The following is a 27,529-nucleotide window of genomic DNA, read 5'->3' as shown; positions in this document are numbered from 1 at the left end:
ATTTGAACATTATGTGAAGACTAGTAAGTGACAGCGAGTTCACAGCGCACACCACGTTAACACCCTTGGTATAGACATGTAAATATGATTCATGAGAAAATCTTTTACCGCAGTCGCATGATCTCAAATCTGAAAAAGGGGAGAAAATCAATTTAACATTTATTTTGGATTGATAGATGGGATTTTTATAATAAAAGGTTTGAAAAATGTTTGATTAACTACCRCTGATTTCTGGTTTCACTGTTATGTATATAGGGTTACGGTGGGAACGATGGTAGGAGTTCGTCCTGTGGGTCTCCATGTGTCTATCTCAGTGGTGGCTTTTCACAGGGCCTGCTGATGCCACTGTATGGYAGTCTTACTTCTGTCAGACTGCCACAGGGCAGACGTAGCTACAATGTAGTAGCTTGCCACCATGTGATGAATGTGTGAATGACTGCTATAGTATAATGTGCTTTGGAGTCCCTGGACTAGAAGAAGCAATGTACAAATACAGGCCATTTACTTATAAAATGGCTCTTATCTTAGCCACTCTTCAAAATGGGAAAAACAAGAAAAAATTATGTCAGATCATTCCAAACATAAAAGTATGGAATTTGCTAAACCTACTGGAACTGGAACTGCAGCGTTTTGCTTTGATCAGATGAAGCAAAGTGCTCAAGTGCTTATGGGCAACTGTGGCTCTGTCATCTTGTGATCTGGAGGTTGTAGGTTTGATTCCAGCTTCCTCCTGCCACATGTTGATGTGCCCCTGGGTAAGGCACTTATCCCCTAATTGCCTACCAATCTGCATATCGGTGTATAAATGTGAGCGCGAAAGGGTGGGGATGTGACTCCAGTGTAAAGTGCTTTGAGTGGTCAAAATGATTGGAAAAGCACTATAAAAGTTCAGTCCATTAAAAACTAAATCCATTTCGGCATAAACCAAAGCATGAGTATGTGGTTAAGCAAGTCATGCCCATTATAATGCATGGTGGAGGATCTGTTAGACTGTGGGTCTATTTCTATTTCTCTTGGAACGTTTCCTGGAAAAAATTATTAGTGTGACTGGCATYCAACTCCTTAAAAGCAGAAAACTTTAATATTTTCCGTGATCATTTTAGGCATGTCAGTCAGTATGGCCCACATGATTTTATGTAGAAATATATTTATTAATGGAGTTGGTAGCACCGTTACCTTGCAGCAAGAAGGTTCTGGGTTTGATTCCCGGCCCAGGGTCTTTCCTGTTTGCATGTTCTCCCTGTGCATGYRTGGGTTCTCTCCGGGTACTCCGGCTTCCTCCCACAGTCCAAAAAACATGACTGTCAGGTTAATTGGTTTCTCTAAATTCTCCTTAGGTACCTACCCTGCCTCTCGCCTCAAACGTTCGCTGGAGATTGGCACCAGCACCCCTCCCGRCCCCACYAGGGGWCAAGGGTGTACAGAAAATGGATGGATATATTTATTAACATGCAAAGTTTTCCCCATTAAATAAAATTACTACATTTTGGATATTTATGTTAAAGCTTTCTTACACATGCTCAGGGCAGTGGGAGCAACAATATGTGTTGAGGGCACTGTATGTTTGCCTGTGGTAGTGAATTATGTGGAATTAACAGCCTCTTGCTGGTTACGCTGGATGGTCATGTCACAGACCCAGCTGTGTCACTCTGTAGTTACCGGCCACCATGGCACTAAAGTGATGAGGACAGTCGTCACGAGCCATTGAGCATCAGTCCCCCCAGCCACTCGTCCACCCGAGGAACACTTTATGCCACCGCTGTCATTACACATGTAGACAGAGACACTGGAAGAGCACTCTGTGTGATTACTCATTCCACTTGGCAGCTGTATTTTGACACATGCAAAAACAATCACAGTCATCAACACAGACTCTCTGTAATAAAAGAAGCGGGAGGACACGGGGGAGYGTGGGGAATAAGAAACTGCTTTTCTTGATAGTTTACAATGACTTATRTACATGTATGTTTTAAAATTACACATTGGAAAATTAGATTTCATTTTTAAAATTAGAATCACGGTGATGAATATTTTCTAAAACGATTATCTTAAAATTGCAAAACTTCCTTTAGATTATTTAGATTWGTTTTCTTGGACAAGTCCTTCTTTGCATGGGCGTATGCTACAATTTTTCAGAGCAGACCATAAATGGACCTACCCAAATGTGCACTTATTTCTTGCAGTGTATTCGACCCTTGTCTCAATTGGCTCAACACACACCAACCACAAACATTCAGAATCCTTCGAAGATGTCTCTTGTTTCTTTTGATTTTGTTTTTTTCAATCTTGTTGATTTTTTYCYTTTYMRSYKKWRRRRAWWRRWTTTYYTTWWYCMWYCYYYWMCYTTTYYTTWWYMMYYYTTTTYYTYMMYKSSKTKKCMAWKRRGRWWRRRSYYMWYCSKTTKKTTTTTTTTTGGTCACTTTTCTGGGTCCAGCCTCTGAGAATGGGTTTGATTCCTCTGGCATGACTCCGTTACACCAGAGCTGGTGTACAGTTCAAAGAGCTTTAGTGGGCTCAATGACGGCCTGAGAGTGGGGGTGAGTGGGATCAGACATGTCCCATTTTGTGTGTTATTTAGTGTTACCTGACATGCAGATGATGGGGAAATCAGATCAGTAGTTGTTAGAATTTGGAGAAACAGAAACAGGAGAAAATACTRAGGGGATTGATTGAGGGAAAGGACACTTCTTGCCCAGAAACCTGACTGAATGCTGGCAATGTTAACAGCAAGAACGAATGTAGAAGTTCCCATTTCTGGAATGCTGTGAATAGCGAAGRGGCATAGATAGCCAGATCCTGGGGCTACAGGCACAGAAAGCAAAGCAGTGCGAGTGTAGRAAGTGGTAGAAACCCCAAATCCTTTCACAAAAATAYGGCGTTTTAAAAAGTATGTTTGCTCTTTTGAGAGCTAAATCACAGTACATTCTAGCTCCCTTTTATGTCTTACTTTTGTGTATGATTCTTATAGTAAATACTTTGAGCTAAATTAATCTAATCTGTATTTGTGAAGTTATTTTATAATCCTACTGAACTCCACTGAATTCATGTAAAAACGTTGCAGCATCATATAATTCAAGATTTCTTTGTAGGGCTCTAATCCCCAGTAAAGGGGTTCATTTCTATAAATGACACTGGAATACAAAAACACATGTTATTAAAATGAGTATACAGAAAACACTGATGACATCAAGTTATATATATATATTTATTTATTTATTTAGTCTCACTGATTCTTAATGTTTTTGATGAAAAATATAACAAATATATTCCCTGCAGAAACCATTTAAAAATCTGGTCAGGAATTAAGAAGCAGCAAAATCTACTATCACTTTTTTTTATTCTCTAAATATTGAGAAAATGAACAAAACAATTTTGGACTTCTAAAACAAAACAAAGGACTCAGTGGTCTAATTCTGTATTTGCCTTCATGGGGACTTGATGACAGTGATCACAGGGAGTTACAATGCTTATAGTGTGTGATATGGTGGTGTTTACCCAACATTATTACAGTTAATAGGATATTTATTTTGGGTTTTTCTCCTAATCAGCTGAATGAGTGTGATGAACTTCACTAAGGTGACAAACGTTGCTGAGCAGACGGCTGAAGAAAAGAAACGTGGAGGATGATGAATAATAGCCCAGCTGGCAGCGTTAGCTGCAATTAGTCCATGTGAAGTCTGACAATTATACAGAGAAAAGCTGACACAAAGCCACAATGCTGCAGCTGAATCAATACATAATTGTAATAATTATCATCCTGGTGTCATTTGTGGACGCGTCAACTATTCCAGTGAAGAAGATGGAATTGGATAAACACAGAGGCTTTAAATGGCAGAGGGCGTTGCTTTCTCAAGTGCGACGTTTCTAACAAAAGGTAGCCCTGATACCTGGCGTGAACGGCAAAGAGACACAACTCTTAGAGAGACACAATTTAGATCGGAAATCTAAATGCTTCCAAAAATATTTCTTGGAGCCAAGATTTTGCACAGAATCAAAAAGTCACGTTGAAGAGTTTTCATATCATACTGTAATTATYTTTAAATCTTTCTAGAAAAATCACTAGATGTGTGCGCACGTGTGGGATTTTCTACAAAGTGTACATTACCTTTYAAGAYCATTTTAATTAGTGAACCATAAAACTGATATATTTTTCTTATTTGTAATATTTGTATGCCATAGTCAGGAAAAAGTTAAAGTGTTTGATGATAAGTAGTTTGTAAATTGGTCAGATACATGCTCTGCTTGTTTCAGTTAAAGCAATATATCCATACTGATTACGCAAAATGAGTCTTTCAACTGGTATTAAAAAACCACTGATTATAGCATCTAATTCTTTCTGAACTTATAAAAATCTAGAATGAGAGTGAGAAGATTTAATCTATTGGATAAGCAGTTTTTAGGCTGGTTTCAATCTAATTTATTTACATTTATTTGGACAAATTAGACAGAGGAAATTTGTAAAAGTCAAGAAGGAGGATCGATCTAGAGCCTGCATACAGTTCCTGTTTTACCTTTTCTGTTATGCAAGGACTAGCACATACGAGTTAAATTTCAGATATAAATTTGAGTAAGTCTGGAAATAAAAGAAGCTCAAAAGCATAATTTCTTTTCTTGTTTTTATAAATACACAAACAGAAACATGTATGGGAATAAATCCTCAGCAGTGAATCATAAATTAGAATGACAAACAGTACTGCTTGTGTTTTTCTGTCTCTTATCTCCAATCTGATTTCCTCAAAATATACTCAAGCTACTAAAAAGAGACGGATGGAAGAGAGCATAAAATTGGTAATTTTTCCTATCTCTGGATAAATGTCAAGCTTCTGTCTCTTACTCTGCCTTTTATGTCATACCACTTCCACAAAAAGGTTAATATGAAGAACAAAAAAAGCCTTTAAAAAGCCCCTTTATAAAGATGCACTTACAGAAATTCTGCCTTGCAAGTTTTCACACCYCACAAACACAAACTTCAGTGTCTTTTCTTGAGATTTTATGTGAAAGACCAACACAAACTAGCACATAATTGTAAAGAGGAAAAATCTTGACTGTTTAATAAAAGTACATCTATCATTGCTATATTTTAGAACGAATATCATCATTTGTATTAATATATTTTCTTTATTCATCGCCTATACTTGGCTATCAATGCAGAGTCACTGGYGCCAATTTCCAGTATTCATTGGGGAAGAGGCAGGGTCAGTTCCTCACAGGATACACACGAACAACAACCATTTACACACAACTATGGATAATTTAAGAGAGGCCAATTAACCTAACAGTAGTCAGGATTTTGGACCATGACAGAAAGCTGGAGTACCCAGAGAGAAGCCAAGCATGCAGAAGGAGAACATGCAAACTCCATGCAGAAAAACAACAGCTGGGATTCAAACCCAGGACTTCCTCCCTGCAAGACAACACTGATGCCAATTTCTCCACATTGCAGCCCCTAATATGATTGTATGTCAGTGATTCACGTGATATTTTTGTGACATTGCATAATAACACAACAAAACCAACATATGTTCAACGAAAGCATTTTGGAAGTTATTTTTCATAAAACATCAGCGAAAAACAAGATTATAAAGATGATAGAAGGCAATAGATAGATCATAAAGTTGCAGAGAATTAGCAGACARAGGAGCAGGTCAGAGCTGAAGCTAAGTATTGAGGCATTACAAAAAGAAAACAAAACCTTCTCCAAACTGCTAAAGTACCAAAATACTTTAGACTGGGCTGCTGGTTCAGTTTCCTGACAGACAATTTTTAGGCATTACGCCCAAATTGTTTAGATTAAGCATTTCCATGTGTTGCAGTTCAGACTGAAATAACGTTGAGAGTCTGTGGTGCAACGTAAAAATCATTGTTCATGTTCTCTMACTAATATGACTGAGCCTAAGCTATTATGCAAAGAATGGTGGGCAACAAAAAAGCAATTTTTAGACGTTTAGAAGTTTGTGTTTGTAACAAACCAAGTGTAAAAGTCTGAATACTTTCCCAAAAYACTGTAGCTCCTATGACTGTTTAGCAATTTCTTTCATCTTTAGGTTATCAATCCAARCCTCCAACATGAGACGAAGCYGCTTTTTTTCACCCTCTCAGGGTTACACCGGTGCTCTTTAGCATTTTCAGCCTGAGCGTTCAGGTTTAGGTAAGAGTCACACAGGATCTCGCTYGAGTTCTCTGCACCCTTACGAGGTCGTGATACTGCAGCATGTGGCCAGAGGTCCACAGATAATCCCTTTACCAAATTTTGCYTGTGGGCATCGTACATCATTCGCAATCATGTTAAACCACTAAAGTCATCAGCCTAAAGCGCTGCAAATCCACTTGATGTGGTTGTTGCTGAGGTAAGATACTGGCAGAGTACCTGCAAGGAGAAAAAAAMAAACAAACATGTTGTTCTCTTGCCTGTTTGGAGCAGGTGTGAGGTCTTTTTTTTTTTTTTTCTATCCCTGATCAAATCTAATTTGTCAGCAGCTGTGGAGATTGGATTGAGTTGATAAAGTGACTTAATTTTCTACAGTTGACTTTTCTTTGGTCTAACCTTTAAAATAAAGCCCTGAGGTCAAAGCTTTGATTTTTGTTTAAAGATAATACAATGTTCCCAATTAATGGGTGGAGAATATRTTTTGCAATTTATTTATAAACACTTGAATTGTTTGAAAATTATGACTGTGGCTTACATAAAAACTAATTATTTTACACTAAATTATGAGAATCCGTATAACAACTGAAAAACTTCCTGCTTCAAACCTAAATACTGCGCCTATATAGGGTTAAAATGGTTATATATATATATGGACAGATCCAAGCGAGACTGAGTCTGATTCAGTGCACTGATTGATTCGAGTGAGATTAGCGCGTTTGACGTCAGAAACCGCAAACAAATGATGCTATAAAAAGAGTAAACCTGTCCGCTAAAAAAACGTGAAAGACCTCCCAGCACAGAGAGCCGCAAACACTTTCACYTCCGCTACAGCTGACCGTCGATCTTAAAGCCTRAAGATGCCTCTTTCTAGCAGCTCCACGTCCTCCRCCAAGAGCATCCGCAGAGCCGCGTCCGAGCTGGAGAGGTCGGATTCCATCACGGTAAGAAAAAAAAAAAGAATAAAAAGTTATAGTTATCAAGTTTGCTCATTTAGAAGAGTCTCGGTGTATTTATGCTTTTCGCAAGTTGTCAAAATTCGGACCACTAAATTTGGATACGTCTAAAGCGCAAAGCCGAATTTACGCAACGCCATGCGGTGCTGACAGCGCGTTGGTGTTTTGTTTAAATAATCAAAAGCGCCGCTCTGTCCTGCTCCAAAGAGTGCTAAAATATACACTGTGGTATAGTTATGTTTTAGGGTTTACCTCGAATGCATTGCTGTCCCAATGCGCATTTGGAGATGTAAAGCGCTCCCGTCCAATACCCAAAGACAAGTCCAAAAAGTAAGAATAGACAAACAGTGGCCCGTATATGATGTGTGTGTGTGTGTGTGTGTGTGTGTGTGTTCTGCCTGGGAGATGAAATCACATAATGCCGGAGGGATATTTTTTGGTTCCTCCAACAGTCTCAGAGGTTCATCGGAAGACGGCAGAGTTTGATCGAGGATGCGCGGAAGGAGAGAGAAGCTGCCGCGGCAGCGGCGGAAGCAGCGGAGGCCACCGAGCAGATCGTGTTTGAGGAGGAGGACGGAAAAGCGCTGCTGAACATCTTCTTCACTTTGAGGAACTCGAAAGCACCTGCGCTGTCCAAGACACTTAAAGTCTTCGAGGTACGAGGCAGATTAATTTGAGACTTAAAAATGGAACTCGGTGTGACTTTGTTAGCTTGAGTTGTATGCAAGTTCAAATGTAATTTATACATTAGTCAAGGCTCTTATATGAGCGATGTGGGTTAAAACCTTCCACGCTATTTCAATCAGACTTAAATCAAGGTTTTTCATGTTAAAAATAAAATTTTGTACTTAAAAAAATAAAACAAAATTAAATTTAAACAGAAATAATAAAATCTGACCGTTATTGTGTGTGAGCAATGTATAAAGACTTTTTGAATGTTACGTTATCCATAAATGCATCTCAGATGTAATTTACACAACTTCTAGAATAGATTTGACCCCCAAGGGGAAATTGCTTTATTTATATATATATATATAACAATTAAATCTGGAATTTATATAAGCTTTGAAATACATGCTGCCTAAAAAAAATCTTGAATAACCAGCATGTATTTTTCTCTCCAAATTTTAACAATTTATACAGAGTATTGTGGTAAGTTTGAAAGCCAGCTTTCACTACCGGGATGCAGAATTATTTGCATTTATGAGTCCAGTTTGTTTAATAGAGAGGAGGAATGTATGCAAAAAAATATATCACAATTGTACAATGGAGTTGTGGCTACACTGTGGAAGAATCATGTATCATCCATCCCTCATAAGTGTGCTGGTTGCATTTCAGACATTTGAAGCCAAAATTCACCACTTGGAAACTCGACCATCCAGAAAGTTGAGGGAGAACCTCGAGGGTTTGGAGTACTTTGTGCGCTGTGAGCTGCACCTCTCAGACGTCAGTACTCTGGTCAGCTCTATCAAGAGAAATGCAGAGGATGTCAAAACCACCAAAGAAGTCAAATGTAATCATATATTTTTTACTTCAGAGATCATCTGTATAACAAATCTGCTGTTTTGCTCAAATAAGGACCACAAAGCATCATTAAATTTCTCTGTTTTCTTTCTACTTCTGTACCAGTTCACTGGTTCCCAAAGAAAATAGCAGATCTGGATAGATGCCATCATCTGGTCACAAAATTTGATCCAGACCTAGATGAAGATCACCCTGTAAGTAATGCATTTGCCAGGAGCAAGGGAGAGCAAGAATACAGATCACAGTACAAGGGGCTGTTATGACTTTGTGTCATTATGTCATAACGCAGACAGACTGACCAGTGTTTTTGATGCATTTGATTTGACCAGGGATACAGAGACCCAGCCTACAGAGACAGAAGAAAACTGATCGGGGACATTGCCTTCACATACAAACAGTGAGAAAAAGCAGTTTAACTTCACAGACAGAGATAAGCAGAAATACTTTGAGATTTTCTGACAAATGCGTATATATCTGTGTCTGCAGCGGGCAACCGATTCCCAGAGTGGAGTACACAGAAGAGGAGATTAGCACATGGTAAGAACCTACAAAGTAAAAATGGTTGAAATTACAAACATTGTTTTTTCCCCCACATTCATTCTTCCACAGAGTAAATTCAGTCTTGCTTCCAAGAAGTTAAATCTTTAACTGTGGCAGTGGTTGACATGTGTAACATGGCGTTTGGGGCACCACGAGGTGAAAAATCAACCAAATAAAAACAAAACAATAAAAACTTACCCCAAGCTACTTTTGCATAGCTTATTTGAATGTTAAGTGAATGGGAGTGGGTACCCCTGTGGTGTGCAGAGCATAAGCACTAAAAAGAATTTGATAACACCGCAGTGCTTCTCAATTCCAGTCCTCAGGCCCCACTACTCTGCATGTTTTAGATGTTCCTTTATTCCAGAACAGCTGATTCAAATGGTTGCATGACCATCAAGTACTGCAGAAGGCTGTTAATCACCCACAGATTCAGTCCAGGTGTGTGGCTAAAACATGCAGAGCAGGGGGAGGGGGCGTGACGACTAGAATTGAGAAATGTAATTTGCAGCTCATGGGTTAGTGTTACAAAAAGGGATATTTCTGTGTTTATTCAGGAGTTTGAACTGTGTTTAACCTTTTATAGTTCAATAAGTTATTTTCTTTTAAATGGATGATTCTCCACTGAACCACATTCTTTGAAAGAGAAAATTTGACTTTTTTTTTTTTTTAGATAAGGATCATCTTAGAATTGGACAGGTTCCAAAAGCACATTATATACTAGACTGTCTACCTACCTACCTGTCTCAATATCAGTGTAGTAACAGTTTCTGATAAGTTAGAGTTAAACGTTTTGCAGACTTAATCTGGATATTAATCTGGATATGAGAGTCATTGGATTTGGGGCAGCAGAAGGATTACGCCACAGTACGGAATTGCTAGTGATAATCAATAATATCAAATCATATTTTTGTACCAAATGTTATGAATTCTCCAGTAAATGATGTACAGCCAGAGGGCAGTAGAGGAGCATTCAGTTTCCAGTAGCCTGGGTGTGTCTCACAATAAACTGTCATTTTTTGCTAGTTCTTCACAGCTTCTTAATATCCTGCAGTGGTTCTTCCTATGAATGCCAGAATGCAGGTTTTTATGCAGAATGTTAAAGTGAAGAAAATGAGTAGGGTTCCTTGTAGTATTCATATTGTCATGGATTGATTGATTTATGGGTATAAAAAGTCATGAAACCAATTATTTTAGGCACAAATTTAATATTTTATGTTTTTGTTAGACATCTCCAGATACTGAAACATTTTTGTAACAAAAAAAAGTATACTGTACAAGTATGTTTGAGATCAACACAGTACCAGTATTGCTACAGATTTAATCAGTGGCGCATGACATTTCTAGTAACTAAAAAAAATTTACAGCTGATTCGTCCTCATTGTAAAAATCGATACTTAAGAAATCACGTCCTTATTAATTTGTGATATTTGCAATAGTTCTGATTGCTACATGCAAGTGTCGTGCTGTGAGGAATCCTTATAAACATGCAGAATCGGACACGGACAACTGAGATAGTTTAAGAAGATTGATTTTACAGGTTCTGATAAAGGTTCGGAACAGGACGGCTCCCGAGGCGGGAAGATTGGCAACAGCTAAGGGATGATGATATGTTAGATCCCGTTTCCGGAAAGGAGACCTGAGAAAGGGGAGATTTCTTACGGAGTTCTGGTGGATATGAGGCTCGGGGAAGAGGTGTGATCCTGAGTGCGGAGAACAGCGGCGGATTCAGGGGTAGAGCAGCTCGGAGGAGAGCGGGCAGGCAGAAGCGTCTTGGCAGATCTGCTGCAGGAGGACAACCAGGAATGAGCGAGTCTGGATATCTTCAAACAGGAAACAGAGAGGTGTCAAATCTTTAAAACTCGGAGGAGACGAGGTGAATTCAGACCAGGAACTCGGATTATAGAACATAAATTAGACGTGGAAGACTTGCTAATATCAAACTGAGGTTAATCGTCGGGCGCTGAATGGTTGTTTGTCCGGCAGTTCCTTATAAACGCTAATAGACCAGAGGAAGATGATTCTTTACAGGTGTGCTGGCAGCACCCGGGCTTCTGAGCCCCCCCTGCAGAGATCCTCTTAAAGGAAAGATGCCTCACTCACACCAGCCACACAGATCAGGATCACAATAGTAAGAGTCTCACTGGCAAGATACAGGCTGTGATAGGAGAAATTTTTGTGAACTTACACCAGCAGGTGGTAGTGATAGGCGTGACTCAGTGGAATGTAATGAAACAACTAATCCTAAACTTGGCCCCAAGCTATTTGAGAAAGAAACTTGTTCTTGAATAGCTGTAGATATTCCTTTTCATAAAATGATTTAACACAGTGCTAAAGATAATAAAAATATTAAGGAAACATAAGCCTGATCGAGTCAGAAGTAAATTCAGTATACATTTTTTAACTAGTTTGACCACATTTTCAGTCCTCAGTTAGCATCCTCACTTTTAAAGCAAAGAAGCTTTAGGAAACTAAGGTTTCGCTCTGTTTTTATTTCATGCAGGCGTCAAGTCTATTCGACCCTTAGAGACTTGTACATCACCCACGCCTGCAAAGAACACCTCGAGGCCTTTCGTCTGCTGGAGAAGCACTGCGGCTACAGTCCAGACAACATTCCCCAGTTGGAAGACGTGTCACGCTTCCTTAAAGGTATCATCTGAATGTAATCTATGAAAGGAATGAAACCTAAGCACAGATGTTGTGTGATTCCACAGTCTTGGTGTGTTTATAAAATGTTTTGAACTGACTCAGAACGCACAGGGTTTCAGCTGCGTCCGGTGGCAGGTCTGCTCTCAGCCAGAGACTTTCTGGCAAGTCTGGCATATCGCGTGTTCCAGTGCACCCAGTACATCCGACATGCCTCTTCCCCCAATCACTCCCCAGAACCGTGAGTATTAATGTGATTCTGTTGGGGCACAAAGTTAAAACCAGTTGTACATACTATATAAAATTCACACAGTACCTTAATTTTCCTACTGTCTGATATTAAAGACTATTTCTTCCTTTTTTATGTTGGTTCGGATTATAAAATGTATTTGCCAAATGCCAAAATCATAATTGTTTTTCCAGACAATTCTTTATTACTTTGCTTAAATTTAGAAGTTGGTATATACTAAAATAACTATGCTTTGACAAGCTTTAGGAAAGCCCAGTTGATTATGTTTATGACAAGTCCCCTCCTACATGGACTGAAAAGTCTCTTAGGAAGGAAAAAGCCATTCTCCAAAAGCAGCAAAAAAAGCCACATCCATCTTGCAAATGCACATTTGGGTAAAATTGTCTTTGGAGTCATGTTCCATGGTTGGATGAGACTAAAACTGAAGGTCGACCACAGTGGCCTGTGTCTGGAACAAAACTGAGAAGCTTGTATGACTGAGAACACCAACCACAAATGTGAAGTGTGATGGTGGCAGCATCATGTTGTGTAGGTGTTTTACTGCAGGGGAAACTTGTGCCCTTCGCAAATGGGTTGACCTCATGCCATGGGGAATGAACATTATGTGGGAAATATTCTAGCAGCTTCTTCAGACATCAGCCAGGAAATTAAAGCTTGCAACAAATGGGTCAAATTAGATACAAAGGGGCTTACTGGACAAAGTCAATGTTTAACTCCACTCCACTCTAAGGTTTGTGGGCAAAGCTCAAAAGGATGAGCGCTCACAAGGCATCTTGTTAACCCGACTTAGATATACCCACTCTTTCCATAGTCTAAATATTCCAGCAAGCTAATCTGAGAACCGTCAGAGTTTTGCAAGTAGTTATCTCATGAATAAGTTGTCTCTGTACTCTAAGCTGGAAACAGGATGAGGAGGACCATCTTGTTCTTGGAGAAACTGGTTTCGGCTAGCTCAGAGAGACCCCTCTACTCCTTATCTTTAAGTTTCTGTTTTCTGACCGACCCCACCCCGCTTTGAATGAAACCAGGCTGCTGCAGGGGGACAAGCTGGAGTTGTCCTGAGGCGCCACTGAGATTCTCCCCCTTTGCAAAGGCTGAAGTGATAATACTCTCTGTCTGGTTCTCTATATGTACAGGTTAAAATACCCAACAAGAAGCTTCTATGAAATCCCTCCTGCAATTAAATAAGATTTGAAAACCATCTCTAAAAAAATATGTTGTTCATTATTATAGCATATAGCAAATAGAACATATTTTGGTAATCCTGCCTGATTTAAACTGATAAAGTTTGGTCTGATTTAATGTCATAGACAACTATTGGTTATGGGCCTTTTTATACGGTCTGAGGTGTTTATTTTTCATTGAGGTGCAGGTTATGTTATAATTTCTGTGCTTTACAGAGTGAATGCTGGATCAGCAAATGATACAACAGTAAACACAAAATGCAGAGCAAAGTACAAAACTGCCATTTTTGCACCAAATAAGTCAGTTAAAAATGATTTAGCTGAGTTAATTTTTAATAAAGTTTCACACAAATTATTTGTAAAGGAATAAATGAGAAAACTTCCTTTTGCTTCCACAGTTTTCCTGCTGGTTTGATGGTAAATTACATATTTGTTTTGTTTTTTTCTGTCTTAACTCTATTGTTTTTGCCACTACATGTAGTCACCAGCATTCAGTGAAAGTAATCTAGGTATGTTTCCTCAGAATTTTATTTGTATGTTCAAAGTTGAATTTGTCTTTATTTTCAGGGACTGCGTCCATGAACTCTTGGGCCACGTCCCCATGTTGGCTGATCGCACTTTTGCCCAGTTTTCACAGGTTAGAGTCCAACGGCTTTCAGATTATTTTCTATAGTGTGGAGCTTTGATGTTTCATGACGTTTTTTTTTTGGTTTTGTTCTGCAGAACCTTGGTCTGGCATCACTAGGGGCATCAGATGAAGACATAGAGAAACTATCTACAGTAAGACTCTTGTTCTGACTGCAACAAAATCAGTGAAAATACTGTGTTTAAGCTATAATGTTACAATAAGTGACACACGTGCAGTTCATTTTGTTAATGTTGACACTATTCTTTGTTGTTTCTCTCACCAGCTGTACTGGTTTACAGTCGAATATGGTCTCTGTAAGCAAAACGGTGAGGTTAAGGCTTATGGGGCTGGGCTGCTTTCTTCCTATGGAGAGCTTGTGGTACGTTGCAGCATATTTGTCTTTCTTTAAAAACAAGAAAACACAGCCGAATGAGCTGCCATCTAACTCCTTTCCCACCCCCGTCACCTCCTTTCAGCATTCTCTCTCTGATGAACCCGAGGTGCGGGAGTTTAATCCAGAGGCTGCAGCGTTGCAGCCCTATCAAGACCAGACCTACCAGCCAGTCTATTTTGTTTCAGAGAGCTTTCCAGATGCCAAGGAGAAGTTCAGGTACTTAGGTCTTTATTGAATTATACAGATATATAGGATCATATGAAAGGAGAAGAAAGAAACAGAGAAGAAAAAGAACAAGAGGTTGTGTGAGGACAAGGTCAGAGAACAGCCAGCCAAGCCCGAGGCCACAAACTTTTGTAGGTCAGCCATAGCAGCCAGAAGACAGCTGTTACTAATATAGCCTTTCTTACCAAGGCAAAACTCTGCAGTTTTATTTGGCAAACAGATAATGTTGCTCTGCAAAACAAGTAGCTTCAGTGAGTGTTTTGACAGTCTTTAGTCTCCAGTGGGATACAGCAAATGACATAAGAACAAGGTGACGAGATGAGAAGATAGTCAGCATGGAGATGTTTGGAAAAACAAAGCAAGTAGGACAAAGGATGTTTTCTTTTTAATCTACTTAGTTTGTAGGGCAATATTTTCTTATTCTTTGATAAAGAGCTTTCATGCATTGATATCTCACTTAATCCTCTCACATTTTTTTTACCAGAACATACGTAGCAGGCATCAAGCGGCCCTTCTCGGTGAGGTACGATCCGTACACATGCAGCGTCGAGGTCCTGGACAATCCTCTGAAGATCCAAGGCGGTCTGGAGGGTGTGAAAGACGAGATCAAGATGCTGACCGATGCCCTCGCCGTTTTGTCATGACAGCCTCTGTTGGTTGTTTGCCTTCTCTACGCTGAGCTCTTCAGTGCCCAAAGTGTGATGAGACTAACGTGCGTGTCTTTATGTGCCGTAAATCCAATACGATGTTGAGTTGTTGCAGTGTGTGTGTGTGTGTGCGTGTGTGTGTGTAGGGAAAGGGCCAATAATGTTGATCACTTCCCCCAGAGTGAATGCATTTGTGGAATAATGTACTGTTGTTGTACTTGACTGGACAAAATTCACGCTTTAATATGTAAAAGTGTTCACATGTACTAACACTGGAGCCACAATCAAAGAGAGTTGTATTTCTGAATGTATTCAAAGAAAATGAAATAAATAATATAAATTATTTTAAAATCAAAGAAATGTAGCAGTTTAGTGGAGATTGTATTCCAAAGTGTATATTTTAGTCCTGTTTTACAAAAAAAATATATATATTTAAATATATTGTGCTTCTTAAATGATTTATTTTTCTGCATTAAATGGGTGTTTTCACATTAATTTATGTAAAATTATCTGTGCTGTATTTGCCTCATTTGTTTTTACATGCATGATGAAAAAAGTAAAAAAATAAGAAAAAAGGTACATCCAATAACAATTGCAAATAAACATTGTTAAATAACTGTTAGTTTACTTGGGTTTTGTGTAAATTGTGAAAAAAAAAAAATTTAAATAAATAAAATAAGACGTTCTCATCTATATGCCACAAGAGGGAGCACTCCTACAGGTTGAAAATGTCTGTAAAGTTTAAAGGTTTTACTGTGAAACAAAAATCTTGTTCATTCATCTGGGCAAAACCTACAATATTCTGTTTTTTCCAAAACTAATACTTTGTATTATGGTTTCCTTTTCTATACTGAATTATGTCTGCACATACACCATAAAACAAACTGTTTGAATTGAATTGCTTTTACATCAGATTTTAATCAATATTCAAGTATTCTAGATAAGTGTAATGGCTGAAGACTAATTAATTACTGACTTTCTAATTATTTTTCTAAGTACTCAGTTAATTACATTGTGACTGAAGAAGTTAAGAGTGGATAAACACTTAAATACGCTCCTCAATACAGAAACGTTTAAAGGTCTTGAAATTACCTTATTAAACAAATATATGATAAAGGTATGGCTCAATAAATTAGGCTACACGAAAAAGTTGAAAAACAGAAAATTCATTTATCAAATACTCATCCTAAAGGGGTTGACTGGTCGCAGACTGGCATATTCAAACAATTAAATGAAAAACTGAGTGGCAGAAAAAAGTGAGGTGTAGTGTTGTATATATTTTTGGGAAATATATATATACAACTCTGAACTAAGGGCTTTCTTCATCTGTAAGCCTTAATCATCATCAAAATGACCTGAAATAAATGGTTGTAATATATCTCTCTGTCTGAAATGAATCTTTTGTACAATTCATGATCATATCAGCCTTACAATTTCATGTTGGTCATTATCAAATGAGAGAATGACTCAAGAAACATCTTCCACAATTCTAAACAACTGTTGTAAGCTGCGAAGACATCAATTAAATATCAAGTAATTTAGTGACTCTAGACATTATGCTAAGAATATAAAAAATTCAATACATTTGTTGTCAAAAATGGAGCTTTCTTGTCGGCAGCTCTTTGAGTCTGATCCTGTGACAAGACAATGCAACACTGGATTTCAAATGCATCGGCAGTCTGTGGAGAGTTTTGTCCGGACACATCACCTACTGCCCGGTCGAGAACGAGGCTGAACATCAGATCCTGGATCAGCAGATCAGCAGCATTTGCTGCTGATTTCAAGCTGCGAGACAAACAAACGGAGCTTCGCGATCTGGACCAGTAGGTGTCAGTCTGACTTTGGAGATTTCTACCTTTTTTTTTTTTTCTGAAGAAGACACTTGCATAGTGGACATCCCCCCCGCCCCCCCTTGTATATTCTCATTTAGAAAATGATGTGATCTCCCTTGTTATCTATAAAGTTTGAGATATTTTCTTTACACTAAAGCTGCTCCTCTTGATGAGTTAAAATCCTGGGATCTTATTTAAAGAAAACTTGACTTGTTTGCTCTTTTTGATGCCATATATCCGGATTCTGATTATTATTATTATTATTATTATTATTTTTTGACTCCATGATGGCTCCAGTTGATGGCTATTTTAGAGTCACTGCTGCATCCTGCCTCTGTGCATCAGCATCAGGTCGGTAAACCACAGTCCAATCTTCCACTTTCCACCGTCAGACCACCTTTGACTTCCCCCCCCCCSCCCCCCYATTTACTTTTATATGCACACCTGAGTCAGAGGACAGCCCGCAGACTCTGTGCACAATGATTCCACTCAATCTTAATCTTAATTACAGCAGGGCGGAGACATTGACATTTTTCTTGGAGTCGCAGGAATTACGAACTATTCTCGTTCAGTCTGCGCCCTGTGTAAACAGTGTGATTGTAGGTTACAGAGCGTAAACGCAGAAAATGCCAGTGGAAGAGTTCCAAATTTGGCGACTCTCGCTCTCTCCCTCTTGTTCTTCCCTCTTTTGCGCGTTTTTTTTTTTTTTTTTTTTTTTTTTTTTTTTCCTGTAAGCACTTTTCCAACATCTCTGGGCCATTTTTTTTTTTTTTTATCAAGAGGAGGAGCGAGGACGAGGATGGGTGTAAGGGGCGTGTTTTAGTATATAATAGTTCTCCCGGAGAAGTTTTGCCTGTCGCCTGGTCTTTGGGACAGCCTCTCACACATCATCTCTATTATAGCCAAACCAACTGGGAAACTAACTCACCTGCAATATCGCCTACCAAAAATAACTCCCCCGCGACTTTGACTACTCTGATGCCATCTGACATGGAAACCCAGCAAAGATCCGGACACCACTCACTTTGCCACACCTGCCGGAGAACGGAGAGCTGCAGGATGAAGGTAACTGGAGCACAAATAGTTTCAGGTCCCCCCCCCCGTTTGAGCCGTGAGAGGGCTCAGGCTGTGGGAAGAGTGGATATTTGTTGCGGATGGCGGGGTAGTTAGAGGGGAGGCACATAGATGCTTGATGGCATCAGTTTTCTGCATTTTGAGCAAGCGGGATTTCTTGATTTGCATGCAGCAAGAGAAAGTTCAGGATGCACAAACTACAAAGAGCGTATGGGTTTTTAATGCCACGACAAAAAAAAAAAAAAAAAAAAAAGCCAAGAAACGAAAGCTTTGGTTTTAATCTCCCCTGACCTGGATGGTGCGCCGTTCGCCGGACACGGGCGCAAGAACAGCTGGTCGCCTTGCCAGCAGACAGGGGGCGGTAGGTCTGAGGGTCATTGAGCTCACTCCGGGGTGAGCAAGGGGAAATTATATGCTGAGTCTGTCTTTTTGGAGTAGTTAACTATCGAGCAGCCGGCCTTGCAACTTTCTGGGATGGAGAGGGAGGAGGAGGGGGAGGGGGGGGGGGGGGTTGTGTAAGAGAGTGAAAGCTTAGAGATACTGGCGACATTTTTTTCCTTTAGAATAAGCACTTCTTCCAGGTGCCAAACACATGACAGCAGCTGATAAAAAAATCGGGCTCTTGGTGTTTGAGTGTGCTTACTTGATTTTATTTCACTCGCAGAGCAGACTTTTTTTTTTTTTTTTTTTTCCTCCACGAGTTACTAGGTCAGTGCGTAAAACAGCTTTTAAGACTTTAATCTCTTACATTACAAAACAAAACATCTGGCTATGATTTTAATTTTCATAAAATGTTTATTATTATTATCACAATAACGGATCACAAATCTTACAGTTGTCCACATCTTACGTCTTTATGCTTTAATGCGTGTGTGTGTGTGTGTTTTTTTTTTTTTCGTCCCTGCAGGTCAAGAATATGTGCTCGACCAGCCGTGCGTTGCTCTTTGCGCTGGCTCTCACGCTCTACGTTGTGGAAATGGCCTCGGCAGAGACGTTGTGTGGGGGAGAGCTGGTGGATGCGCTGCAGTTTGTCTGCGAAGACAGAGGCTTCTATTTCAGTAGGTTTTTTTTTATTTTTTCCTCTCTTTTTTTTTTTCTTTTCTTCAGAGCTGTGCAAGTTCCTCCAAAAACGGCCGGCGCAAATGTTGGTTTGCCGACATTTTTTTTTTAAATTTAATTCCCCCCTCTCTCGCCCCTTTCTTACTCTCTCTGTTGTTTCACATCTGTTTGGATAGCTGAGACTGTCTGTGGCTGCGTGGTATGCGTGTTTGCTATTTTTCTTTCTCACGCACTGACGCCCATGCAACACACACACACACACGCACGCACACACACGCCCGTGCACGCAAACAGCGTCAGAAAGAGAGAGAGGGAGAGAGGGAAAGGGAGAGACACGGAGAAGGAGAGAGAGAGAGATTGCAGCCAGCTGTGCCTCTCCAGGTCTGCTCTGCTGAGTCTGCTCGTACAGCCTGCACCTCTCATTGCATATGAAAGGGCCGGGCGGAGGAACATACACGACCCCGGCGACACAATGGGCTGCTTGTTTATCAGTAAAGTAATAGCACCCCAAGAGGCATTACCAGTCACCTCAGCACCACTATTCCCAGGCCAGGAGACCACACTGATGAGCTGCGAGGAGAGGAAAAAATGGAGACACACACAGAAAGAGAGACAGAGAGAGAGAGAGAGAGAGAGAGAGAGAGAGAGAGAGAGAGAGAGAGAGAGAGCTTGTCAATGCCAGAGTAGAGAAAAGATCATCAACGTGGTTTTATCATTTCTGATTGTTGCTTCCATTGTATTGATGTTGGGGCTGGCTGAATGGCTTTATGAGGAACATTGCTGTTAATCCTCACCAGGATAAGCTTCTGTTTGCTCTGTCGCCAATGCATGTGATGCACATAAGTTCCCCTGAAACAAACTGGATTCATTTAGGCATGGAATTTTAACATTTGCCACATGGCTGGTTTTTAGTCCTGCTCGCACTAAAATAATAATTAAAAAAAAACATATATATTTACAATTGCAGTTATAATAAAGTTATTTGTTGGCCGTTGCCAAAGTTTGGCTGGGATTTTTCACAGGGCGTGAATCAGAGTGTAGGGTCTTAAGATTCTCTTTAGAAATCAAAGTAAACAGCAAAAAAAAAAAGAGCCTATAAACATCCTCTAACACAAAAAGCGGCTGTTGTAAATTGATTCAAATAATACACTAGCTGTTGATGGTATTTGCATTGTACTATACTTCTGTTTCACTGGCTGTCTGTTTAACCTTGCATACTAAATCTTCTATTTGGGATCACAAATCTCTTCTACTGATTAGTTGTGTGTCAGAAGCTGGAAAGCTTTGGGACCAGTCAAATTTATTATTCTTATAGGGGCTTAATGCATACAAAAAAATCAATGATGGCATTCAAGTGCATATTTTGCCCTGTGTGGAGGAACACAAGTATAACAAGCTCATAAAGGCAGGTTGTTTAGTCATGCTGTCTCCTCAGGTATCCAGCCTGCAGTCTGCTGGTTAACATGCCTACTGCAGTTCCAAAATGGCATTCACTCTGTGTGAAACGGTACATATTTCCAAACATCAACATTTGACATTGATTTAAGCAAGCTGACCATCAGTGTGCAGCTGTAAACAGTGTTCTGACAGAAAGTTTCTGTAGTGTTAAGACTGGCTCAGTTCAAACCTGAAGCTTACATTGATAATGATAAACAGTCCAGCCATGCCAAGCTGTGCAGACTCTCATTTTGCCTTTGGACAAATGTGCTGAGTCTTGAGTTTATCCCAAAACTTTACTCAATCATTCTTCTTTCTCCCTGGATGACCAGCTCTTCCTGTAATCAAATCGAGCTGTCCTTCTTGTGAGATCTCTCCAGCTCAGTGAGGTCTGCCAGGCTTCAGACAAGGCCTTTATTGATCATGTGTAATGTTACTTGTGCAACCCCCTCACCTTTGCCAGCTAAGTGTTGCTTCTTCTTCTGTTGTGTTTTTTGCCATTCTTACATTCTGTTTATCCCCATTCATTGACAATTTGACAAAGCAGAAGTCAAATATTAGATTTTTCTAAAGTATTTATTCTTTTAGCACCATCTCTAATTTCTGGTTCCTTTGAACATGGTGTTTACTTGAAACACACTCATTTTGGGATGCCCAGATATGCTTAATCAGATTATCCCTTACAACCAAAAATATTTGTTGCTGTTTGTCGCAGATTTCCTGTTATCCTCTTTTCTCCAAGGTCTGCTACAATTGTTGAAGTAATCCTGCAAAAACAACCCCAATTCGTTAGCGGAGGCCATGTGTGTGTGTGTGTGTGTTTTTCAGGCCTCAACCTTACATTCCTGCTTTGTTTCTCCTCAGGTAGGCCAAACAGCAGGAATAACAATCATCGGCGCCCCCAGAACCGTGGGATTGTAGAGGAGTGTTGTTTCCGTAGTTGTGACCTCAACCTGCTGGAGCAATACTGTGCCAAACCAGCGAAGTCCGAGAGGGACGTGTCGTCCTCCTCTATGCAGGGCATGCCCGTCATGCCCGCGCTAAAGCAGGTGGGTCCAGAAGCAACAACAAAAACACAAAGGCTTGTCCAGGTCTCTTATCTGCCCTTCCATCTCACCTGAAACAGAGTGCAGGCTGAAATCTACATAAAAACAGGTTTATCTTGTTAAGTTCTCATTGCTAAGCAGTTGCAAAGTGCTGACCATTGTGGAAAACATTAGCACAGTCACAGTACATTGTATTCTAGAGATAACATCGTCAATAATCTCATGGTTAAGTGCCTGAGTGCTGATGTGGAACAAAAACAGCATGTTATGATTTTCAAAGAGCAGCAAGCCATCTAAAAATATTCCGATCCAAAAACACCTATTATGGCTCGAAGAGCTTTATCGGAATATACTTGAAACGTGGAATAGCTTAAAGACTCAACTCCTGAAAACGTCTTCAAGGGAATCTCAAAATGCTTACTGCTTAAGATATGTGAAGAAAAAGCATAAATTATGCAGCTTTAAGATGCGAATTCTCGCTTTGACGGGAACCAAAACCAGGCTGCTGGGGAATTAGTTTGGACATGTCTCCAGTTTGTCTCAGTGGGGAGAGTTGATGGGTACAGCCTGCTCCGAGGGCCAGCTGTTCTTGGGGCTATTGAGCAGCTCTGTAGTGAATGGGGAGGGGCGGTAAACACTCTTCAAGTGGCAGGACCAAAACAAGCTATTCACATGAAGCGCTGGCTACTCACGCATAAATCCCAGCTAGCTCAGCTGCCAGGGCTCCCACTTGTCTCAATCTCTGAGTGCTCACAACAACACCTACAACTGTTTGTCAGCATTAGCATGGATGCTCTAAAACGAGCTTCCTTTGTTTGAGTGATAGCATGCAGCTAATATGTATATGAGGGAGAGTGACCGCCTTTCCTTTGTTACCGTATGCTAAAAAGCCCGAGCACTTATTGACAGTTTCTCTCACTTGAGGAAGCCAAAACAAGGGCAGGCTGGAGGCGAGGCGAGGTTGTTTTGACGTTCAGCTCCATAAGAATGACATTTGATTTCCATGTTAGCGGTCCAAACAATGACCGAATGTTTTCGGGTAATAAACAAGGCTTTCCTCCATTGTAACGAGCACTTGGAACGGTAATCTTATCTCCACTAATGAACTGACTTCCTCCTCTCCCTCTTTCCTCCTGCACGCCACAATAGGAAGCCCCAAGGAAGCCGCATGTGACCGTGAAGTATTCACGGGCAGATGAATACGAGGTGTGGCAGAGGAAGGCGGCCCAGCGGCTCCGGAGGGGTGTCCCTGCCATCCTGAGGGCCAAAAAGTTTCGGAGGCAGGCGGAAAAGATTAAAGCCAAGGAGCAGGCCATCTTCCACCGGCCCCTGATCAGCCTTCCCAGCAAACTGCCCCCTGTGTTGCACACCACGGACAACTTTGTCAACCACAAGTGAGCCCGCTGCCAGCCCTTTGCACAGACAAGAGTTTGAGGGTGACAACAAAAAAGACTAGGGGATTATAGCTTTGTCTCTGACGTCATTTCTGTGGCAGTCCTCTTTGACCTCCCCTGCCCTGTCCGGGCCCACCAGTCCCTCCCCCCTGCTCTTGTCCAGTACGTCTTGAACCCCTGGCCCTTTCCTAATGCCCCCCGAAGCTCCCGCCCCCCTTCCACCTAAACCTCAGCCACCCTCCTCTGGCATACGAACATGCCTTCACAATCTTCCTGCCCCCTCTTCGCTCCCCTCCTCTTTCAGTCACCGATACAAAAGGAACAAACACAAGAGTTGAACAGAACTCTAACAATTCAGCTGAATGCAATTCAGGTGGATCCCCGAGCAAAAAGAGAAAAAAAAAGGCAAGGGGAGGGAGAAGGAAGATGAAAGAGATCTGTGTTTGCGAGTGTCAAGAGGACACCTATCATAATGGTTTTTTTTTTCTTTTTTTATCCCGGTGGAAGACAACTGAAAGTGAAGAACGACTTGCATGAAAGAATCCATTCCACATCATTTTTTTTCCTGAGGCAAAAGAAAACCTCTTAGTTCTTTTTTTTTCTCTATTAGTTTGCACCTCTACCTATAAAGGGACTTCCACACTGTAAGGAATTATTTTGCAAAATTAGATTCCTGTTCCAGCACCTTTTTTGATCACAAACAAAAAGCAGAAAAGAGTCTGCAGAATTGCACATTGCCACGGATTACGTCAAAGTAAAGAAAAAAAAAAGGCACTATTTTTTTATGAACAATGAACGTGTAGCTTAAAAAATAAATGTCATGGTGCTAGCTTTGGGAATGGACTCAAAGAAGAGGTTGAAAGCATGTTTTTGTTTTCCTTTTTTTTGAATGAATATTAAACTTTCCGTTTTAAGGAAAGTGTGACTTTAAAATAAAGAGAGGAAAATAAAGGATATGGGGGAGCTCCTGGCAGTGGCGCTGTCAATAACAGGGGGAAGAGTCACTGAGGAAAAAGAAAACAAAAAACGGGCTGTGTTGGCATCTCGGCTCATGGCGAGTTCTAGTGGCTGCTCATTATTAGTTCGCCAGCATTAGCAGCATGGAGAGGTGGCCCCAGACTCGGTCCTTGGTTCTCCTGTCCCTCTGACGCTGCTGGACAACACGGAGCACAATCTTGGACACACGTGGGACACCGTGGACCCTCTGGACTATAGCTGTGAGACAGTACTTCCTGTTTGCCATGCCTCTGCAGACTGCTTATACAGGAACTGACACGGCATGGACAAAGAACAAAGTGGGATGATAATAATAATGGTTATATTTTATTTTGTCTTTTTTCATATCAATGTCTCATTGAAAAAGAAAAAAAAAAAAAAAAAAAAAAAGGAAAACCCTGTTCAGTTTCTGGTACCGTGACATTCCTGTTTTTCCAAGTTAGGCATTTTAAATTGGTTTTTTTTTTTTGGTTTGTTTTCATGGTTATTGTTATTATATCATTTTACAGTTTAAAAGAAAGGCACAAAAATGTTAATTCAAAGGGAAAAAAACAGCAATATTGTCAACTAACATTTTTATTTTATATCAGTAGTATTCACCTGCTTTTGCCTGAAAACAAATACTTGAAAATACAGTATATATATCTATGTATGTATAAATGCATATAAGGATATATATAGATATATATATATATAGAAATATAATTAGTTTCCAGGGATGTTATTTTCCTTTTAGTCTGAGCTGTATCTTGCATAATGAGCCGCCAAGCTTTTGTGTTTCTTTGTTTTTTTTTGTTTGTTGAAATACAAATAAGGGCACTGTATAAAGGCATTATTTATTTTGTTATAAAATATATTTGAAAAAAATTGGTCCAAATAATATACGTAGCACTGATGCTCAACTGACAGATTTATTTTGTATGATCTCTGTTTTTCCAATTGGAGTTGTAAGGCTTTTTTGTAGATGCTTTGTACCAAAAACAATGTCATTTTCTTTTTTTTTTCTCCTCATTTTGAAGTAGTTACCATAAATTAATATTTTTTTAACAGCAGCATATAGCGTGGATTGATTAAGGCGTAACGTTTCACAGAAATAGGCACATATACTCTTAAATAGGACGGTCGGCATGGATTTCCAGAAGCGTCAGTGTGGGAGCTTCTCCCCCCTCTCTGTTTATTGGTTAATGTTGATTGTAAATCAAACCCACTATGTTTTTGAAGCCACTTTAGTATTGATGACCAGGTGTAATTAAATGGGAAAGACATCCAATGATCTTGTGAGGACCGTCTTTTTGGTTTAACTTACATGTGACTCAGACAAGTCACTATATCGATGCCCTGATGATGTCACGGTGATGAAAGCAACAAACAAGTGTGAACTAGAGGTCACTGTCTGTCAAATAGAAAATCTCTGTCTGTCTGTCTGTCTGTCTGTCTGTCTGTCATTTTCTCCATGGCGTTGGAACGTGTTGGGTTACATTCACTCCTCATAATCCCACTAATGCATCCATTATGCATTCGATGAAGGGCTATCACCCTGAAGCATTTATGATGCATTCAGGCCAAGATGTTGAGTTGCTGCTGTGTTAAAGTAATAATCTCCTTCTCGTTGCTACCCTTGTCTGGTCATGATGCCGCTTTCTTCTGTTGACAAACCACTGACGGGGTTTAGTAAAAAAACAAAAACACAAAAAAACAAAATAAGTAAACGACATATATTTGTGCCACGATAGTTTTCACCTCCTCTCCTCGTCTGGGTCAAACGGCCCGCCCTGGAACTGAGACTAAATGGATGCTCGCCATAAAGTACTGTGGCGTAGAGTGGAGAGAACACTTTACGTCTTATTTCTGTTTGAGAGATCTGAGTGTCTGATTATATTTTACTTCAGTTGTGCAACAAAAGCAGGCAGTGCAATTATAATAAATGTTATATTATTATTATTATATTTTATATTTTTCCTGCTAGGACTGCATTCATTCACTATTGTAATGTTCAAACAGGCTACTCTAGTGTTGTTATGAATGGCGTGAAAGACAACCACTTCTTCTTTTCGCTGAATATGAAGAGATGACTCGCAGAGCGAAGGCAACATTGTCTGTCGGTAGCTCATTCAAGCCTGTGTATTTTATTGATTTAATCTCTGCACGCTAGATCGTCCGAAATGCACAATTCATGTACTTTCATTTTTAATATCAATAAAAAAAACATTTTATCAAACATACATGTGGTTAAAGGATTTACTATGTGTTTTTTTGGGGGGGTTTTTTTGTCATGTTTGATGTGTGTTTTCAGCTTTCAGTTTGTGGTGAGCCTCAGGGGAACTTCTGGCATATTTTTATATTACTTAAACTTTGAGCAGCGTTCAAATGATTTGCTACATTTTGAGACGTCGCAAAGAATCTCCGGCCGTTTTAAGCTCATCTTTATTCCCTCCTCTCCCTGTTTTCGTTTAGTCATCTGCCTGCCTTTCGCAGCTGCTTGTCTGTCACTTATTCCTTAAATCAGCACCCACAAAATTTCAAGTAGGTTGCCCACAACTCCTCTGTTATTCCTTCTCTGCATGCATCCCCTAAATCGAACCCATTGTTTTTTTGAGTGTCTGACACGCCCGTCCATCCTCTATTGTGTGTCTTTCAGTGCCAGGCAGCTTAGTTTAGCAACTGGTAGTTCTGAAATTATCACATGCATTCTGAAAACAGCACATCTTTTCATTAGTGAATATGGAGCCACACACCCTCTCGTGGGATGTTTGTTACTAGGCAGATTTTCAGACTTGAAGCATTCGAGGGACCAAGGTTATCTCAAGTTTGCCACAGTTCACGGGAGCTTTTCATTCTGAGTTTTAGCTTGGCTCGAAAAAGTTTGGACTTAGCACCCAGAAATGCAAGAATCTATTTTTCCTCTGGCCATAAAGTACGGTTTTTTGTCTTGCAGTGATGAGATGCACATGTGTTCTCGCTGGCAAAGTGGAGAGGCATGTTTGGCTATCGTTGCAGGAGCTCATGTTCTGTGTTTTATGGTCATAAATTGCTCTATTAAATCACCTTTGAGACAGGACAGACGGTGCACGTCCGCACACATCAGGTACATACCAAGCATTTGCATGTGATCGTATAAAAATTTCCATGAGTTTACTCTCTAAGCAAATGAATGCAGTTTTTTTTTCATTCATGTGGCTTGATTGATGAATGAAGTATTGGCGCTGACTGTTTAATAAGTAACTTTCATTGACTGTGTGCTTTAGAGGAAAATAAAAAGGCACATGTTGAATCAACAAGAAACAGAAATATGTTTGCTCAGCTGAAATATATTGAGTTCTGCAAGTACTGATTTTATTTATCTATGCTGAGACAACATAATTCTTTAAAAGTGAAACCAATAGGCGTTTTTTGTTTTTTTTTCCAGGTGAATGTGTGTGTGAGTGTTTTTGCACTCTCACTTTGTAAGGCCCTTTTGCCCCACAAATGCTACCTAGTGAGAACCCAGTACTCCGTATGGGGCCCCATATGAAGAAGCGCTGTTTTTGGGTTAGAGGTTAAGACTAAGATTTT

General features: G+C 40.0%; 2 protein-coding genes across 3 annotated transcripts; both read left to right on the top strand.

Moving 5' to 3' along the window:
• Positions 1 to 6,440: 6,440 nt before the first annotated feature.
• Positions 6,441 to 15,616, top strand: th (tyrosine hydroxylase). Of its 2 annotated transcripts, XM_008411555.2 has the most exons (14): positions 6,441 to 7,089; positions 7,336 to 7,431; positions 7,554 to 7,757; positions 8,440 to 8,614; positions 8,731 to 8,819; positions 8,955 to 9,022; positions 9,112 to 9,162; positions 11,669 to 11,814; positions 11,917 to 12,052; positions 13,813 to 13,882; positions 13,969 to 14,025; positions 14,157 to 14,252; positions 14,350 to 14,483; positions 14,977 to 15,616. In XM_008411555.2, the coding sequence occupies exons 1-14, from the start codon at positions 7,006 to 7,008 to the stop codon at positions 15,134 to 15,136; spliced, it is 1,566 nt and encodes a 521-aa protein (XP_008409777.1). In that variant the 5' UTR covers positions 6,441 to 7,005; the 3' UTR covers positions 15,137 to 15,616. The 2 variants fall into 2 exon arrangements, with proteins under 2 accessions (XP_008409777.1, XP_008409778.1); XM_008411556.2 differs by lacking the exon at positions 7,336 to 7,431 and having other exon boundaries at positions 6,652 to 7,089.
• Positions 15,617 to 17,961: 2,345 nt separating this feature from the next.
• Positions 17,962 to 22,985, top strand: igf2b (insulin-like growth factor 2b). Its single transcript, NM_001297472.1, has 4 exons — positions 17,962 to 18,036; positions 18,953 to 19,103; positions 21,406 to 21,590; positions 22,737 to 22,985. The coding sequence occupies exons 1-4, from the start codon at positions 17,962 to 17,964 to the stop codon at positions 22,983 to 22,985; spliced, it is 660 nt and encodes a 219-aa protein (NP_001284401.1).
• Positions 22,986 to 27,529: the final 4,544 nt, after the last annotated feature.

Source organism: Poecilia reticulata, linkage group LG6 (genome assembly GCF_000633615.1).
Source record: "Poecilia reticulata strain Guanapo linkage group LG6, Guppy_female_1.0+MT, whole genome shotgun sequence".
NCBI classification, from domain to species: Eukaryota; Metazoa; Chordata; class Actinopteri; order Cyprinodontiformes; family Poeciliidae; genus Poecilia; species Poecilia reticulata.
The sequence above is the reverse complement of the archived record's forward strand: the minus strand, read 5'-3'. Positions and strand labels throughout refer to the sequence as shown.